The sequence below is a fragment of the Rhinoderma darwinii genome, chromosome 5 (genome assembly GCF_050947455.1).
Source record: "Rhinoderma darwinii isolate aRhiDar2 chromosome 5, aRhiDar2.hap1, whole genome shotgun sequence".
NCBI classification, from domain to species: Eukaryota; Metazoa; Chordata; class Amphibia; order Anura; family Rhinodermatidae; genus Rhinoderma; species Rhinoderma darwinii.
In genome coordinates this window covers 214955176-214975775 of record NC_134691.1, presented here as the reverse complement: position 1 = coordinate 214975775, position 20600 = coordinate 214955176, and the positions used below count along the sequence as shown (strand labels likewise).

Below are 20600 nucleotides of genomic sequence, written 5' to 3'. Positions count from 1 at the left end.
GACCTGGGGACTTGAAGATCTGGTCTTCTGATCCCCGGTACGATGCACTACACTACTTATGTAGTGCAGTGGATCGTAACTGTCATTCTTCATTTGACATTTAGCGTATTAGGTCCTGCCTCGGGCTACCGTACCTTGGCAACCAGGAAGCCTAGTAACGGCTTCCTGGTTGCCATAGCAACAATCGCCACCCGCGATCCATCGCGGGGGGGCCCAGGGGTTACAGTGGGAGCTCCCTCCCTCTGTCAACCACTTCAATGCGGCGGACATCATTGACAGCAGCATTGAAGGGGTTAAATGGCTGCGATCGGCGGTAACAGCCATCGCAGCCATTGCAGCGGCATGTCAGCTGTGTATAACAGCTGACAGCCGCTGAAGATAAAGCGCGCACAGCTCCTGTGCTCGCTTTATCTGCCGGGCGTATCTGTACGCCCGTCTGCCGCAAGTCACTTGGTTTTCGGACGTACAGTTACGCCCAATAGCGGGAAGGGGTTAATGACCAAGCCATTGTTTACGTTTTTCCATCGTCGCAATCCAAGAGCTATAACTTTTTTATTTTTGCGTCGACATAGCTGTATAAGGTCTTGTTTTTTGCAGGACAAGTTGTGATTTTTAATAGCACCATTTTAGGGTACATAGAATGTATTGATTAAATTTGATTAACTTTTTTTGGGGGGGAATAGAAAAAAAATGGAAATTTCGCCACCCTTTTTCGCATCTTAATTCTACGCCGTCTACCGTGTGGTATAAATAACACTATAACTTTATTCAGCGGGTTGTTACGATTGCAGCGATACCAAATTTGTATAGTTTTTGTATGTTTTACTACTTACACAGTAAAAACGCTTTTTTTTTCAAAATTATTTGTTTTTGTGTCTCCATATTTGAAAAGCTATAACTTTTTTATTGTTCCGCCGATGCAGTTGCATGAGGGTTTTTTTTTTGCGGGAAGACTTGTAGTTTTTATTAGTACCATTTTGGAGTAGATGCGACTTATTGATCACTTTTTATGACATATTTTTAAAGTCAGGATTCACAGAAAACAGCAATTTTTCCATAGTTTTTTATTTAATTTTTTACGGGGTTCACCGTGCAGGTTAAATAATGTAATACATTTATAATCGGGGTCGTTACTGACGCGGCGATACCAAATATGCGTAACATTTTTACTTTATCTTTGTTTTTTAATAGTAAAGCATTTTGTAAGGGGAAAAAGTGGGTTTTTCATTTTTTTTCACATTTTTTTATTATTAACTTTATTAAACTTTTTTTTAACTTTTTTACTAGTCCCACTGGGGGACTTTAATATGCGATTCTCCGATCGCTATTATAATACACTGCAATACTTTTGTATTGCAGTGTATTACTGCCTGTCCGTTTAAAAGGGACAGGCATCTGAAAGGTCATGCCTCCGGCATGACCTAGCAGGCATTCACTACAGGCAGACCTGGGGGCCTTTATTAGGCCCACGGCTGCCATCGGAGACACAGACACTCGGCGATCTTATCGCCGGGTGTCGGTGGGAGAGAGAGGGAGCTCCCTCCCTCCCTCTCTCCAAAACCACTCAGATGCGGTGCACGCTATTGAGCACCGCATCTGAGGGGTTAAACGGGTGAAATTGATACTAATATCGATCTCACACGTTCGAGCAGGGACACCCCCCAGCCCTCAGCTACCTCTGAGAGCTGGGAGATTTGAAAGCTCCCTGCTCTGTTTATTTATCCTGATGCAGTGCCGTAAAAAGGCTTATGCATCAGAATAAAGCCCGTTAGTGACTGACGTGAAAAGGCGTATTAGCGGTCACTAACGGGTTAAAGAGGAGAGGTTGTCACAATACCCTTACAGCATAATGTATAGGCTTCTCAGCCCCCTTCATCTAAAAACACATAAATCTTATTCTACTGATGGCTCAGTTCACACTGTTCACACTGCATCTTCTCTTCTTTTGAATCTATTCCCAGTTTTAAATAGGCCATACTTCTTTACAAATGGGAACAATTTGTGTAATAGGCATATATTAGCAATCTGTTTATAGTGTTATTCCTTAGGCCGAATTCAGACGAACGTAGAGTACATCCGTGTGACGGCCATTAAAACTACGGCCGTCACACGGACACATGGATTTCACATGTCCTATTTTGAACTGTTTTCACGGATCCCTTTATAGACTCAATGTAGACACACTAATGTATGTCTTTAGTGTTTATGTACATTTTTCTAATTGACATTTATTAAAGAAGACCTCCAGTGGAAACATAACTTACCATGTCTGCATTCCCCACCTGACTGTATACCACACTCTACACTTCTTTTATGTATACTGTACTTACATTTTGAACTGCTGCCTAATCTGTGCTTTAAAAAGCCATCATCTTCATTTTTAGATTTCCCCAGCTTTCTCTTCCTCTCTGCTTTGCTATCAATTCCAGGATGCTTTAGCACAGCATCACATGACTAGCTAAAGACCATATCATTTCTGCATGCTGGGGGACACTATCATTCTCTCTATAGCCTCCTAAATAAGCTAAGAAAGCATTAGTATACAGACAGGGAGGCTGCACTATATTCTTCTACATTATACCTGTGTGACAGTAACCTTAGAATCAGTGATAGTTGAGGGTAGAAGTTTCTGTCGTCGTCGTCCCCCCCCCTGTGCAAAACTAGTGTGGTACATGAACTGCTGAAGCCTGTCATGGGTGACACATAGATCTCAATAGACTCAATCAGAGAAAGCGTGTCACCGAGGCTCATTCACACTGCTGCTAAGCAACCATCCCAGTCTGATATATAGAGATAGAAACAGCAAGGAAAATAACAGGTGAGAGACTGACACATGGAATACCATAATGGTACACATGGGAAAGTTTCGTTTTAGCCGGAGTGTCCCTTTAAAAATGTTGTTTCGTTTTTGCACCACTGCTTCTGTTTATCCACTATACATAGAATACATAGAAGCTGCGTAGCCTGAATTCATCATGTTATACTGTGTTAGAGGCACACAGGAGCCGCTCTCATCTGAGCCATCAGTCCAGCTGACTAATGATTCAGCTTACAGGGAGTTATGCAGCTTTTAAGTATTGTGGAAACATAGAAGCTGCAGCGCAAAAACTCTAAATTTTTAATAGCTGTCAATTAGAAAAATGTTTATGAACACTAAACACATACAATAAAATTTAAAAGGCTACAAAGGTTTTACATAGCCTTTAAGAAAAGGCCAACTTACTTTCACTTTTTACAGTTTATATATAGAAATAATGTAAGTTGAGTAACTTTGTAAATATATTGTTGTACTACTGTATTTTGTTTCCCTATGATTGGCAGTTTGGAGGAGTAGACAAGTATTTTAAAATGTCTTTTAGCTATAAATATTTTTTTATTGGAACGGAATATGATGTCAATTACACTTTCACAATTAGTCACTCCCACAGTGCTGCACACCTTCTTCTTCATAGATGCCATTTTTTACACCTAATCCAAACTATGATGAAAGTACCTCAATGTACCATCATAATGAAGAGCTTGTCTGTGAATTAAATTCCTGCTAAAATTTGTATTTTCAACAGATCGTTGGCTAGTGTAAAATCTGCTCTTGGCAGAATGCAAATTTGCATAGTGAGATCTGTACAAACAATTAACAATAGTAAAATCCTGGAGATTTCAGCTCTGAAGGCTACAGAATTGTGAATGCAAATAATGCAATATACAATATATTTTTCAAATCCAACCAAGGACGACATCTACATGGAATTTGTATGTTCTCCCCGTGTTTGCGTCTGTTTCCCCCGGGTACTCCGGTTTCCTCCCACACCCCGAAAACATACCAATAGGGAATTTAGATTGTGAACCCCAATGGGGACAGTAAAAGAGGACCTCTGTACAGCGCTGTGTAATATGTTGGCGCTATATAAGTAACTGAAATAAATAAATAACAGATCTTGGTCTCTGAATCTAACAAGTTGGCGTATGAGCTGCCAAGCTCCAGTGCTACATTCTGTCTGCATTTGAATATTTCATGAGCTGTGACAGCACACCTGCCAATTGACCCTGGGTTATTTTACAATGAACTGCTCCTGCTTGTGTATATCTGCCAGTAGTTGGCCGGTCTACTCAGGATATTGACCTGTTGCATGGTTACAGCAGTAATATCTATTTTTACACAATACTTTATCCTGTTGCTGCCTATTTTATTCTAAGCTAGTAGTTTTATAGTCCAACTGCAGCCACAATTCATAGTAGAACATCTGCACTAAGTAAAGAGGTTCTTCAGGACTTTAACGTAGGATAGGTCATCAATGTTCGATCATTGGGGGGGATCCAACCTCTGGGACCCCGCTGATGAACACAATGAAGGTACTGCGTTGCTCACCATCAATGTTTGATCATTGGGGTCTGACCTGTGGACCTCTGCCTATCAGTACAATGTAAGGGCCGCAGCCCATCGGTACGGGCGACTGTACTTGGTACTGCAGCTCGTGCGATTCACTTGAATGGAACTAAATTGGATGTGGCTCCTTCATTGTGCTGATCGCTTGATAAATTTTTGAGAAAAAAGTTAGCAGCCTCACCGGCCTGTAAATCCAAATCCAAGCAAACAAAGCCCTTATCTGACCCACCAAGAGATATAGTGTGTGGATTGCTGAGTTATACAGACACAGCTGCAATATTGAAAGCTGCGAGAACTAGGAATGCACTGACCTACGAAACTTCTACGATTCAAATTTTTCAAGATATCGCTCCTTCCACTCTGGCAAAGAGGAGAGTGCTTAAACCTTTACTTGATGCCTTACGAGAGAAAAAATTGCAATTTAGATGGCTCTTTCCGTTTGGTATTGCTATATCTAAAGATGGCCACCAAATCATCATTAAAAAACCTGCAGATCTTGTAGCTGCTTGGGAGAAATTGGACATTCCACCTATAGATATCCCGTCGTGGCTTCCGTCTACTATGATGGACTTACCTCCTTTACCTGGTCCTTCATTTTGGAATCAAGTCCCGAAAGCCACTTCACCGAAAACCAAGAAGGCTCACACTCGTGCTAGACAGTTAGACACCTGACTGTCCTCTTGGACGTTACCTGATGGCTCCATGATCGACCCGCTTCTCCATTAAGTTTGTGGAAGAAGCACTGTGAGTAACATACAGATCTCCCGCAATATTTTTTCACCAGTTTATCATCTTCATATTTGTGAGGAGATGTTTTTTCTATTATAATCTGAGTTCATAAATACCTAGATATGTAACCCTTCTACCATGTTCTGGTAGGTTTTTCAGTGTAGGGATTACTTGTTGGTATATGTATAACATGTATTCAGTCCTACAGGATTTTTCTGTACCTCAAGATTTCCTCCTGTGGATAAGGACAAGCTGCCACACGCATATGATTTATCATTTTCATTTTCATGAGCTGTTATTGTCCTTATGGTTGCTAACAACCATTTTGTTTCTATGTTTATTTACTTTCCTCCCCTTACCTATCCTCCCCTTCTTTCCCACCTGTCTCCCCTCCTTACAGATAATAGGTGGTCTTTGTCACTTAATTGTGGCTATGTGTCGACTTGCTCTTTCATCTAATCCGAATTAATGGCAGACCTGAAAATTACCCCATTTAATGTTAGGGGTCTGAACTCTCCACGAAAAAGAAACCAAATTCTACATCAAATTCTCGCAGACAAAGCTAAAATCGCTCTATTACAAGAGACACATATTAAACACAACAAAATTCCAAATTTACGGAAGAAAGTTTTTCCAAACGTTTATCATAGCACCTATTCGTCCTCACGTAGGGGAGTGAGGATACTCTTTCACAAGAGTGTGCCCTTCAAATGGATAGCTGATGTAGTAGACCCAGAAGGTCACTATTTATTTATCAAATGCCTCCTAGGCAATACGCTTTATACAATTGCTAATCTATATGCTCCTAACTCACAACAGACCACGTGGATAGTTCAGACCTTACAACTGTTTAAACAATTTGCTGAAGGTGTTTTAGTGGTGGGAGGTGACCTCAATATCCCTATGGATCCATTATTAGATACCACTGGGAAATCTTCCACTCCATATAAATACACTGCCAAACTTCGTAGGGTTTTCAACACCTTACACCTATCAGATGCTTGGAGACTATTGCACCCTTCTGATAGGGACTACACTTATTTTTCTCACACACACCATACTTACCACAGGTTGGATTATATCTTTATATCCCAATCTCATGTCCCTTTCTTACTCCATTCTGACATAGGAAATATTCTCCTCTCGGACCATGCACCCATTCACATTACCCTGACATTGGCAGATGTACCCAAGGGCCAATGGTGTTGGAGGATCAATGATACCCTGTTAGCAGATCCATCTCATCAAACTCATATACGGACACATATACAGAACTACTTTGACACTAATATTACGCCAGATGTCTCACCGGCCATCATCTGGGAGGCCCATAAATCAGTCTTGTCAGGAGAGTTTATCTCTCTATGTACATATGTTAAAAAACAGAGATCGGCACTTTTAAATGCTCTTTTTTCCCAAATCTCCGCACTAGAAAATCTCCATAAACGCACTCAAGCAGAAACCACTAAAGACGAATTATACACTTTGCGTAATAAAGTCAAGGATCGTCTCAATATTAAATCGGCCAAATTGCTACAAATTTCACGGTTTAAATTTTACGCTCATGGAGACAAAGGTAACAAGACCATGTCCGCTCTCCTTAAAACGCATCAAGATAAAGCGTTCATTCGCAAGATTGCACACTCCCCGGGCAACCTAGTCACAGATACAAACTCAATTGCTAAGGCATTTCAGAATATCTACATGAACCTCTATAATCTTACAGGCTCTAAAACCTCCGTTCCCTCACCTACCACCGCCAAAAACGCTTTCCATTCATTCTTAGACTCAATAGACATTCCGCGAATATCCGACACCGCTGCCCAAGAACTACTAGCCCCTTTTTCCCCGACAGAACTTCTACAAGTCCTTCACTCTATCCCTTCAGGTAAAAGTCCGGGCCCAGACGGTTATACTATAAACTACTATAAACAATTTAAAGATTTATTAATAGCACCATTCACCTCTCTTTGTAATTCACTTTTGACAGGCTCGAAACTCCCTGGCCAAGCTCTAGAAGCACATATCACTCTTATTCCTAAAGAGGGTAAAGATGCTTCACAATGTGGAAGCTACAGACCCATTTCACTACTTAATACTGACATAAAATGGTGGGCTAAAGCACTAGCAGCCCGTCTCAGCCCCCTGCTGCCTAACATTATTGGACCTGAACAGACCGGATTTGTCAAGGGAAGACAAGGATCGGATAATTCCTCCAGGGTTTTGAGATTAGTACAATATGCCTTAAAATCTCGTATACCCTTGGTTCTTCTTAGCACAGATGCAGAAAAAGCATTTGATAGGGTGTATTGGCCCTATATGATTGCTTCCCTCGAGAAATTTGGTATACCTCCTTCTTTCATTCAAGCGATACTTTCCCTATATAGTGGCCCTAGTGCGAGAGTGAGAGTCAATGGGGTACTGTCGGACTCTTTTGCCATTACTAATGGTACGAGACAAGGCTGTCCTCTATCGCCAACGCTATTTGTATTGGTCATGGAGACACTGATACAGAAGATCCGACAGGACCCCATTATTCATGGCTTGACAATAGGTTCATTTACCCACAAAACAGCAGCATTTGCAGATGATCTGCTGATACTCACCACTAATCCTGAGAGATCTTTCCCGCAGATCACCCATATTTTCTCTGAATTTGGGAAGATCTCTAATTTTAAAATAAACTTCAGCAAGTCTGAAGCCCTCAACATTTCAAACAATCTAACCATAGCCGATGTTCACAAGCTTTCAGGAGATACTGAAATAATGAATCTTATTGAAAAAGCCAAGATCCCACCGGGGAATTTCTTACTGACACATCACATTCTTATAGAATGCCAAAAACTAAAGTCATCATGTGTAACGCCTCGTACTACTACTTGGTTGGAAGACTTGCTGGCTTTAACCCCATACACTACCCCGAAATTATCACAGATATATCAACATGCTTTAATGATGCAAACAGATTTCAAACCGCGATATATTGGGAAATGGGAACAAGAGCTCACTGAACCTGAATTACGTTTCAAACTGGCGAATACACATGGTTTCTCTAGGTGCACGAGAATTCAAGAAAATTCCTTTAAACTTGTAACACGGTGGTATAAAACACCACTAGTGCTTCACGCTATAAATAACTCAATCTCAGATCAATGTTGGAGGTGTAGAGGGGCTATTGGTTCATTGTCACATATTTGGTGGCACTGCCCCCTTATTCAACCATATTGGCTTCACATAGAAAAAACCATAAACACCATTTGCTCTCTTGATATAACATTAACGCCGGAATTAATATTACTATGGAAACCTATAACTGGATTTATGCCTAAAAAAAATAATTTACCAACCCATATGATAACGGCAGCAAAATTATTGATTCCCCTGTTATGGAAAGACACCTCCCCCCCAACTTTTACACAATGGTTGGATAAGATGTTTGAAATTCAGCGATTTGAAGAACTTTCACACTGGGAATCTAAGACATGCGAGAAATACTTGTCCACATGGTCTCCCTGGCTAGACTTCCCTGATTTTGCTAACCTCTAAATGTTATCATGATTGAGAGATCTGCTTAAAATTGTAAAATTGTATATATATATGTTACTATGCTGGTACATTATATGTCATGGTATGTTACAAGACAATGTTTGGTTATCCTGGTAAACAAGAGATGTAATAACAACACATAAACAATAATATTACATACTGCTTTTATGTTCACTTAATCTACATATCTGGACCCCCCCCCCCCCAATTATCAAACCCAAACTACTTACCCTCTCCTTGCCTTCCCCTATTTCCCCACCCCCTTTTTTATCTGTTATATTATACCATTTGTTTTTCATTTTTGATTATTAACAAGGGCTCTGCGTAGCCAATGTTCTCATATAACGTTGTATACCTTGTTCAAATATTTCTATTAATAAAAACTGTTTGAAAACATTGTGCTGATTGTTGGGGGCCTGGAGGTTGGGTGCCCACCAATCAAAACATGATGGTCTATGCTAAGGTTAGATTTTGAAACGTTTAAATATTGTTCATGCCATCAATGACCTACTGCTATTTAATAAATGTGTGCTTCAATAATTTATAGTAAACATAATTTACAGTCAGTATTAATCATAAGAGTTACACCAGTGTTCCATTCAATGGGAATATTAGATTATGATTGCCCCTTCACTAAACCAAAAACCTTCCTATAAAGCTCTGCGCTTTGAAGCTTAGCTAAATATCTCTGCTCTTTGAAGCATATTTAAGTTTCCCAACACATGCCAAGATTAAATTTTTCCTTTAGAAGCGGAATGAATTCAGCCATTCATACTGCCATCTACAGCTTTTCTTGAGAAAGGTTTCCCATACCCCTGGCACATTCTATCCATAGTCATCACATTGCAGCCCATTTACAATAGAATAATTTCTCGTACTATATGGGTATGTTCACACAGGGCAGATACGCTGAGTAAAAGCACATACGTGCATGCGCCCTGGTTGCCGCAGAGAATTCCGTGAGAAAAAAAACGCACAAAGTTGTTGTGCGTTTTTTTGGGCCGGAATGTCCGCTGCAGAAATCCTGCACTGAAAAGAAATAAATAGATACTTACCATGGTGACGCCTCCCTCCGACGTCCTGACGTTCTGCATCCCTGACATGACGTTTCATCCCATGTGACTCTTGTGATTGGCTGCAACAATCACTGGGATAAAACGCCATCCCAGGGGGCCAGACTAGAAGAAGAAATACCGAATTCTGGGTAAGTATAAGATTTTTTTTTATTTCTGAGTTGCGTTTTTTGCTGCTTTTCTGCCGAAAAACCCCCGCAACACCTTCTGTCTGTTGCAGGGTTTTACCTCCCTATTATATTCAATGGGGAAACCCCACAAGAAATAAGCAGTGTTTACGCGAATACATGCTGCAGAATAAAAGACTGCGTTTTTGACGTTCAGCATTTATGCAGCTTGTGGATGCTGCTACTTGATTATGCTCTGGATTTTCCGCAATGAAATCCGTTGCCGAAGATCCACAGTATTTACGCTACTGATCTTATCCTAGATGTATTCCACTCAGAAGCAGTGGCGTAACTACCGTGGTAGCAGGCGTAGCGGCTGCTACGGGGCCCGCGGCTTGAGGGAGCCCGTGCCGCCAGCCGACACCCCGTGCTTGAAAGGCGCTGATTGACGGGGCAAGTCATTCTGCCCTGCCAATCAGTGCCTTTGAACGACGCGTCGTTCAGCTCCAGCGGACCTGCTCAGAAGAGAGCAGATCTGCATTGACATCGGACGGCGCGTGAACGGGATCATGTGAGTATGTAAAGTTTTTTGTCTAATAAAACTGTGAGTGGCTCTATCTACAGGGGGGGTCGTCTATATGTGGCGATGTGGGCCACTGTATACAGGGGGGGGTCTATATGTGGGGATGTGGGCCACTGTATACAGTGGGGTCTATATGTGGGGCACTATCTACAGGGGGGTCTATATAGAAGGAAGGTCTATATACAGGAGGTCTATATACAGGGGGGTCTATATGTGGGCCACTATATACAGGGGGGTCTATATGTAGGGCACTATCTACAGGCGGGGTCTATATGTGGGGATGTGGGCCACTATATACAGGGGGGGTCTATATGTGGGCCACTATATACAGGGCGGTCTATATGTGGGCCACAATATACAGGGGGTCTATATGTGGGCACCTATATACAGGGGGGTCTATATGTGGGGATGTGGGCCACTATCTACAGGGGGGTCTATATGTAGGGATGTGGGCCACTATATACAGGGGGGTCTATATGTGTGGATGTGGGACTGTATATATAGGGGGGTCTATATGTGGGACACTATATACAGGGGGAGCTATATGTGAGACACTATATACAGGGATGGGCTATATGTAGGGCACTTTCTATAGGGGTGGGCTATATGTGGAACACTATATACAGGGGTGGGTTACCTGTGGGGCACTAGCTACAGGGGGGCTATATGTAGGGCACTGTCTACAGGGTTGGGCTATATGTGGGACACTATATACAGGGGGAGCTATGTGAGACACTATCTACAGAGGTGGGCTATACGTGGAGCACTATCTATAGGGGAAGCTATATGTAGGGCAGCACGGTGGCTCAGTGGTTAGCACTATTGCCTTGCAGCTCTGGAGTCCATATGAGGGCACTATCTACAGAGGGCAGTATGTGGGACACTATCTACAGAGGGCAGTATGTGGGACACTATCTACAGGGGCTTCTATGTAGGGCACTATCTACAGAGGCTCTATAGGGTCACTATCTACAGGGGGCTATGGGGGCACTATCTACAGGGGGCACGGTGTGTGTGTGTGTGTGTGTGTGTGTGTGTGTGTGTGTGGGACACAGTGTATGGCCTATTATAATCAGGGACATAGTGTCTTGCGCTATTATAGTTAGAGGTGCATTGTATGGTGCTTTATTATATTTAGAGGTGTTGAGAATTTTAACTTCGTTTATAGGTGCATAAATGTTTTAAAAGTGAGAAGCTGAAGACATCTGAGCGGAAAACTGCAGAAATGGGTCGTGGCCGGGAGAAATCCATCATAGATGTCTGGACCAGAGAGAGAAGAAAAGAACTAGAATCTGAGGCGTCACCAGTGAGTCACTTAATGTAAATGTTTATTCTGCCTCTAATAAGTATTGAAGTCACTGTATGATCTGCAGCGAGATGATGGGTGGTATGATTTTTTTTTGTGAAACCGCATCTCCCAGCATATCCTTACCATTGTTCGGCCCATGCTGGGAGCTGTAGTTTTACGGCGTACAAACCTATATGGCAGGGGTTGCACTAAATTGAGCTGTATTCGTTCTGGTGTTGTATATATGTACTGAGCTTTGTTCTGGTGCTGCATATATGTAGTGAGCTTTGTTCTGATGCTGTATATATGTACTGAGCTTTGTTCTAGGGATGTATATATGTAGTGAGCTTAGTTCTGATGCTGTATATACATACCGAGCTTTGTTCTGGTGCTGTATATATGTAGTGAGCTTGGTTCTGAAGCTGTATTTAAGTACTGAGCTTTGTTCTGGTGCTGTATATACAGTGAAGGAAATAAGTATTTGATCCCTTGCTGATTTTGTAAGTTTGCCCAATGTCAAAGACATGAACAGTCTAGAATTTTTAGGCTAGGTTAATTTTACCAGTGAGAGATAGATTATATTTAAAAAAAAAAAAGAAAATCACATTGTCAAAATGATATATATTTATTTGCATTGTGCACAGAGAAATAAGTATTTGATCCCCTACCAACCATTAAGAGTTCAGCCTCCTCCAGACCAGTTACACGCTCCAAATCAACTTGGTGCCTGCATTAAAGACAGCTCTTACATGGTCACCTGTATAAAAGACTCCTGTCCACAGACTCAATTAATCAGTCTGACTCTAACCTCTACAACATGGGCAAGACCAAAGAGCTTTCTAAGGATGTCAGGGACAAGATCATAGACCTGCACAAGGCTGGGATGGGCTACAAAACCATAAGTAAGACGCTGGGTGAGAAGGAGACAACTGTTGGTGCAATAGTAAGAAAATGGAAGACATACACAATGACTGTCAATCAACATCGATCTGGGGCTCCATGCAAAATCTCACCTCGTGGGGTATCCTTGATCCTGATGAAGGTGAGAGCTCAGCCGAAAACTACACGGGGGGAACTTGTTAATGATCTCAAGGCAGCTGGGACCACAGTCACCAAGAAAACAATTGGTAACACATTACGCCATAATGGATTAAAATCCTGCAGTGCCCGCAAGGTCCCCCTGCTCATGTACAGGCCCGTCTGAAGTTTGCATTTGAACATCTGGATGATTCTGAGAGTGATTGGGAGAAGGTGCTGTGGTCAGATGAGACTAAAATTGAGCTCTTTGGCATTAACTCAACTCGCCGTGTTTGGAGGAAGAGAAATGCTGCCTATGACCCAAAGAATACCGTCCCCACTGTCAAGCATGGAGGTGGAAACATTATGTCTTGGGGGTGTTTCTCTGCTAAAGGCACAGGACTACTTCACCGCATCAATGGGAGAATGGATGGACCATGTCCCGTCAAATCCTGAGTGACAACCTCCTTCCCTCCACCAGGACATTAAAAATGGCTCGTGGCTGGGTCTTCCAGCACGACAATGACCCAAAACATACAGCCAAGGCAACAGAAGAGTGGCTCAAAAAGAAGCACATTAAGGTCATGGAGTGGCCTAGCCAGTCTCCAGACCTTAATCCCATCAAAAACTTATGGAGGGAGCTGAAGATCCGAGTTGCCAAGCGACAGCCTCGAAATCTTAATGATTTACAGATGATCTGCAAAGAGGAGTGGGCCAAAATTCCATCTAACATGTGTGCAAACCTCATCATCAACTACAAAAAAACGTCTGACTGCTGTGCTTGCCAACAAGGGTTTTGCCACCAAGTATTAAGTCTTGTTTGCCAAAGGGATCAAATACTTATTTCTCTGTGCACAATGCAAATAAATATATATCATTTTGACAATGTGATTTTCTTTTTTTATATATAATCTATCTCTCACTGGTTAAATTAACCTAGCCTAAAAATTCTAGACTGTTCATGTCTTTGACAGTGGGCAAACTTACAAAATCAGCAAGGGATCAAATACTTATTTCCTTCACTGTACGTATGAGATTGGTTCTGGGGATGTATATATGTACTGAGCTTGGTTCTGGTGTTGTATATATGTACTGATCTTGGTTCTGATGCTGTATTTAAGTACTGAGCTTTGTTCTGTTGCTGTATATACGATTGAGATTTGTTTTGGTGCTGTATATATTTACTGAGCTTGGTTCTAGTGCTGTATTTATGTACTGAGGTTTGTTCTGGTACTGTATTTATGTACTGAGGTTGGTTCTAGTGCTGTATTTATGTACTGAGGTTGGTTCTGGTGCTGTATTTATGTACTGAGCTTGGTTGTGGTACTGTATATATGTATTGAGCTGTAATTATATAGGATATATTTATAATAACAAAATTGCAGGGCAAATGGAATTGTTCTCAATTCATTGTATATTTAATGCGAAACCGTCTGGTAGTTTTAACCCCTTGAACCGCCACCATGCGGTAATACATGACCTGACAATATTTCCAAACATTCCCTTGTATGTTTTTTTCAGATGCAGCAAACTCTTTAAAATCGACTTTTAAAACGGCGCACACTATATGCTAATTACTCATTAAAGGGTCATGGGGCGGTGTCGCTATCCTGAAGAGTCACATAGTCCTGCCTCCAAACCCACCTTTCCATGTTTGATTGACATCCCCCTGGCTGATACAACTTTCTCGGATGCGCCATTGCCTTGTTGCACTATACACAAGGGGGGGGTTGTGTGGCACTATACGCAAGGGGGGCTGTGTAGCACTATACAGGGGGAGCTGTGTGGCACTATACACAAAGGGAGCTGTGTGGCACTATACACAAGGGGGAGCTGTGTGGCACTATATACATGGCGGGCTGTATGGCACTATACACATGGGGAACTGTATGGCACTATTTACAAGGGGGAGGGTTGTGGCTCTATCTACAGGGGGCTGAGTGTGGAGCAATCTACAGGGGTCTGTGGCATTATCTACTAATGGGGGCCGTGCTGCACTATCTACTTAGGGGGGCTGTGTGGCACTATATACAAGGGAGGGGGGCTGTGTGGCACTATATACAGTGGGAGCTGTATAGCGCTATATGCAGGGGGAGCTTTATGGCGATATCTGCAGCGGGCTGTATGGCACTATCTACAAGTGGACGTGGGGCGCTATCTACATATGGGGTGTGACACTGTCTATAGGCGGGGCTATATAGCACTGTCTACAGGGGGGCTGTATGGCACATTCTACAGGGGGCACTATCTATAAGGGGGGCTGCTTGTGGCACCTGGGGGGGGGGCCCGGTCAAGAGTTTGCTATGGGGCCCAGTCTTTCCTAGTTACACCCCTGTTCAGAAGCATTGATTAGCTATCGTCTTAATAGGAGATAAATGTTATATTGGTAAGGGTCCAACCGCACAAAATCCCCTGTTCGCGGGTAGGAGGAGTTTGAATAAAACTAATGGGCAGGTGATGCTTCTAGATAGAATATATCTTTAAGCAACTTTTTATTTTAAATTTTTCTATACAGAGGATAAAATAGTTATACTCCATGTTTATTTCAGATTATACAAATAACATTCAGATTAAATTGTCCAGTTCACTCTCCAGTCCCTCCCGCATCTCATATCTGGTGGGCTCTTCTATGTAAAATAAATGGATTGCATTGAGGTTTTTTTGGTTGTTTTTTTTTTTAAAAGGAATGCAAGAAGCCTCTTTGAAGCTTACAGAATCGCTTCATGAAGTTTATGAACCTGAATGGTATGGAAGAGATGATGTAAAAATTGTTGGAGAGGTGAGTGTTTAATGTCTTTTATGTCTGCATATATTATCTGATGTACCATGTAGCTTTGCATAAACTTTATATTCTGAAATGTTTTTTTAAGTACCAAATTGGCTGATGTATATAGTTACCCTTTTCTTAAATCAAAAAGTAGCCTAGATTATTGATTATTACAATAATAATTATATATATATATATTTATATATTATTATAATTTTTATATATATATATATATATATATATATATATATACACACACAGATAGATAGATAGATAGATAGATAGATAGATAGATAGATAGATAGATAGATAGATAGATAGATAGATAGATAGATAGATAGATAGACAGATTTTTTTACTCCGGTTGAACTTCTTGCCTGTATACTTATAAATGTAGCTGTGTTCACAATAGCATCATAGCTTCTGTTATTAGTTCCATGAGAGCTTTGATCTGTTTTGAAATAGATTGACCCATTAAAACATAATGGGTACATCAGATTTCATTTTATATTTGACAGCAAAGATATGGTCACAGACTACAATATTCTTACCGTCATTTAATGGAGATCAGTGGCAGTGTGTGAACAGAGCGACAAAATATGTATTTAATATATTTTATATAGAAATAGTGGTTATTCTCTGTCATTGTTCATTTTCTTTTTCCAGAAATGTGATGCTCTGTGGGAAGATTTTCATCAGAAGTTAGTTGATGGTGCTTTGATAACTCTGGATACATATTTAGGGCAATTTCCTGATATTAAGGTAAGAAAGAATGTGCCCATCTTGCTTATCTCCATTCTCCTACCCTACAATATTTTGATGGCACTTTGTCTCTTGTAAAAGGCTTCCCTACACACGTATTTAGTCAACATTTAGAGGGTATAGCTATCATTGTGTCAGTGGAGCACTTCATGGTTCAATGAGCGCTAATTTAAGGGAGATGGAAGGGGTCCAATAGGCCGCAATAGTAGTGTATGACAAGAGCTGGGGATGGCTGTGCTCAAAGTCTCAAGCATCCTCTGCTGGCCAAATAGTATTGTCTTGGCATCTTATCAGAATATGGCAACTGAATGCAGATTTCCTGCCAGAATACAAACAACAAATCTGAAATATAGCCATATAGGCTTGGGCATGACACAGTTTTGATGTCCGAGCCTGAAACTGGATGAACACATACACAACTGCAGGTATGAAATAGATACGGGGCATAAGGAATGTTTAGGAAGGTAATAATGAAAGCTACGGTGGAAGAGAAACTTCATGACCTTTGAAAGTATAATTCTTGAGGCATGAACAAAATGTCATGATATTTGGGAGAAAAAATATCTAGACGTATATTTTACTATATCATGATCATGAAACATGTGGAGGTGGGGTTGTGCCTTCATGGACAGAAGGGAAGTAACTGCTACAGTACCACTCATAGTGGCTGTTATGGCGTTTACCATCACAAGGAACGCAAATGCTTAAAGCATGAGGTGTCTCGAGTTGAAACTACATATCCCTGTATGTTTAAAGATGGAGTGTGGGCTTCCTCTTTTTGTTCTTCATCGTGATATCTGACTGAAGATCCAAGATGAAGGATGGTTTGGTTTTTGAGCATTACAGCTCTATGCTTTTATTGTGGTACAACTTTTGTCAGAGACATTTCAGTTGTTTTAAAAAGAAAGCAAATTAAATAATGGTAGTCACCATGACCAAAAGAAAGCAGCAAGTTTAGGCCTCTAGATGTGTTTATTTGGTGTATAGAAAATATGGAATTCATTTTAGAGCAGACAGCAGGGACTGAGTTGAGAATCCACAATAAAATTGGCCCTGGTATCCCCTTCTCGATTAGTATATATGTTCCTAATTTGGAGGGGGGACATTAAATTATTTGTCAGTAAATTGTACTCTTAAAAGGAATTGTCTCATCATATCCATTTTTTGCATTTGTACATTTTCAGCATAGGTACAATAAAATTAAAGATGTATTCATTTCCTCACTAAACTATTGCACTTCTCGCACACTATTACACCTCCTGGTTTAGGGGTGGGCTAAATTCTTACCACCATGTGACCACTAGTAGGTCCTCATCTAAGCATAACAAATAAGTTAGAAAAGATAACTTACATTATGGGAAATAATAGGAGTACTCTGAAATAAAATCTTTCGTTCTGCACTGCCAGGCAATTCCAAATGATATTTTAGAAGTTAAGGCCCTTTTACAGTGGCCAGCGATCGGACGACCGAGTGCTTATTCCCGATCATTGCCCTGTGTAAACAAGGCAGCGATCAGCCGACAAACGAGCAAACTGCTGATTTTTTTAGTTGATCGGATCTTTTATTCGGCCCAAAGGATTGTCATTTGATGGCAGCACATCCCTTGTGTCCATCCCCATACATTCCGTTCATTGCTCCATTTAAATAAAGCAAACGAGCGCCAATCAAAATGTCTTGTCGATCAGCGCTTGTTAACCGAGCAGAAAATCTACTGGTGTAAAACCCCCTTTATTTTATAACTTGTTATCTCACTTGGCGCAAGCGCAGAGACGGACTGATCACAAGACACCAGGAAAGGCAGGTTATTGTGCACATCTCATTCAAGATAAATTCTTGAGCCGTGCTGCTAACAACAATAAATTTGTCAGACTGAGGTTTCACTTAGCAGCCCATCATACTGAGGTTTCACTGAGCCGTCCTTTACAGAGGAATAGTCAGTGTCAGAGCAGGCCGGAGGCCAGTGTAGAGCGCATGGCCAGAGACTGCACAGAAATTCAGAGAGGATCTGTGACAGCACGGCTGTGTGCTTAGCGCGCATGCACCACTGGTGAACGCCTTTAAAAACAATAAATGCAAACAAAGACCCCCAATGGACTGTGAGTACTTATTTATCTGGATAAGGAGGCCTTTTGCTTAATATATTGTATTTTGTAAAATTATTATTGGACCATAAAGAAGCATATTAGATATATTCATCGTGATGAGACTAACCCTTTAATTTGGACATTATATCAGCAAATGTGTGGTGATGTGAGTATTCTGATGATTGTCTAGTTTCATGTATATCCATGCACAGTACTAAACAAAAAACCCTACATAGGAAGGATATGAGTATTGACTACAGTGTGTCATCTATCATCCCCATGGAAACAACATGAAAAAAAACATTTTTATATCCATGGGAAATAATTTTTCATGGTTGTTATGACATTAAAGTCCAACAAACTAATATTCCTGCCTGCTGCATTTTGACGGAATCTATAGGGATACAGTAGGGGAACCAGATGGTATGGCATGTTTGCCTTTAACCCATTGCTAACGTCTACAATAAGTGCAAGACATCTACAGTATATCAAAACCTGGGTAAATAACTAAACTAAAAGAGAATTCTGTGCCAGTTCTCTTCTGCCAGTCAGTAGTTACAGGTATAGGGTATTTCACCACCATTTTTTTTAAATTTATATTACTGTCTGTATATTTCATGTAAAACTCCTTAAGTTAGATAAAAAATGGCTCATTAAACCGAAAAAGTATTAAAACAATTATTACAATGTTAAATACTATAAACACTGGTGCATTGATTTGGACCATATTTCACTGCTAGATCTCATGTGTTTAAGACAAAATAATGAAAAAGATTGAGTTTCTAGTTAATTATACATTGGAAACTCCCTCAGGATCCTTAAGAAATATTTTTTTTTCCCAAACAATGACTTGGTGAGCAGGAAAAATCTTCTTACAAGCAGTCCCTTGGTCTATCACATAAACAATTGCCTGAACAGAGAGGGCAAATATTCTGAAAATAGACAAGATATGTTTTTACATAATATTAGTTCCTTATTAGTCTGAATCCTTATTTTCATTTTTCTCCTTGCAGTTTACAATATAAGGCAACCACAAAGTTGAGACTTATTTATATGAGTTGCGTCCGCAATTCAGCATCGGCTCCTTTATTTGCAGTCTATGTATACTGTGAACTTAAGAGCATAAGAAAATGTTGTGAATAACACCTACTTTAAGTTATTGGCTACGAGATTTTCGGTGCTCATATGTGAATTGTCTGCAGTGTTAATCACATCACGTAGGGCTATATATGGAAACTTAATTTTAGCACCATAGAATATTTTAGTACATTTCCCATGGCAACACATAAAATACACTTTGCTTATTTGATACAGTTTTCAATTTTCTAATAATGTATTTTTGTAAAGACGCTGGTGCTCATTGCAGAAGATTTCTGATCATCAGAGCAGTGTACCACCATATAAAGGCTAACTACTACCCCATTGCCTTAGAAATAACTATACTACACATAGTTGTCAGTGGTAAGAGAACTACATAATCTAAGAAAAAGAAGTATAAGAACAAAGAACATACAAAACGTACCAATATACCAATAAGTTCCTAAGATCATTAGCTGAGGATTTGCTGTAAGAACTATGAACCCCTGCTAATGAGCTACAGTACTGGCCTTTATTGGAAATGAATCTGTCATTAAATTTTTCTTTTACATGATTACAAAGGTTGTCTTGGACAAAACCCCATTTTTAGTGCAGCTCCCAAGCAATGAGCTGATCGCAAGAGGTCGGCCAGCTATTTTCACTATAGAAGCTACCATCCCTAAAAGTTGAAATCCATTATTGAGTCCTCCATAGCACAGAGTATAAGGTAAATGGGAAAAGCGGATTTACTACTGTACATTATGCCCTATAGCAGGGGTCTCAAACTCGGCCAGGTAAGTGTGCCACATATAGCAAAAATGGGAAGTTGACGGGCCGCATTACTTTCAAATTTGATACAATACAAAATTATTGTTAATCAATTAGTTATTTGAACTGCTATAACACTATATTACCATAATAATAATACTACATTACTATAATAATACCGCTAGGTTTAAAATTTGAGAGAATCCTCCACGTACTTATTTTAACAATCCAGTTTTCCAGTTTAAGTGTCGCTAAATGCAGTCCGGCGGCTCAGTTTGGCGGACACACACGTCAAGATTGGGCAGCCCCTTTTTAAATAGTGCCACAGAGTCCTCTGTAGATAATGCCACAGTGCCCTCTGTAGATAATGCCACAGTGCCCTCTGTAGATAATGCCACAGTGCCCTTTCTAGAT

At 40.6% G+C, this 20600-nt stretch overlaps 1 protein-coding gene across 1 annotated transcript in view; it reads left to right on the top strand.

The window, feature by feature from the left end:
• Window positions 1-20600, top strand: part of AMPH (amphiphysin) — a 241956-nt gene that overhangs the window by 112655 nt on the left and 108701 nt on the right. Inside the window, exons 4-5 of the mRNA XM_075826928.1 lie at window positions 15412-15506; window positions 16161-16256. Of these exons, the coding sequence (XP_075683043.1) occupies window positions 15412-15506; window positions 16161-16256 (191 nt within the window). The remainder of the gene's footprint in view (window positions 1-15411; window positions 15507-16160; window positions 16257-20600) is intronic.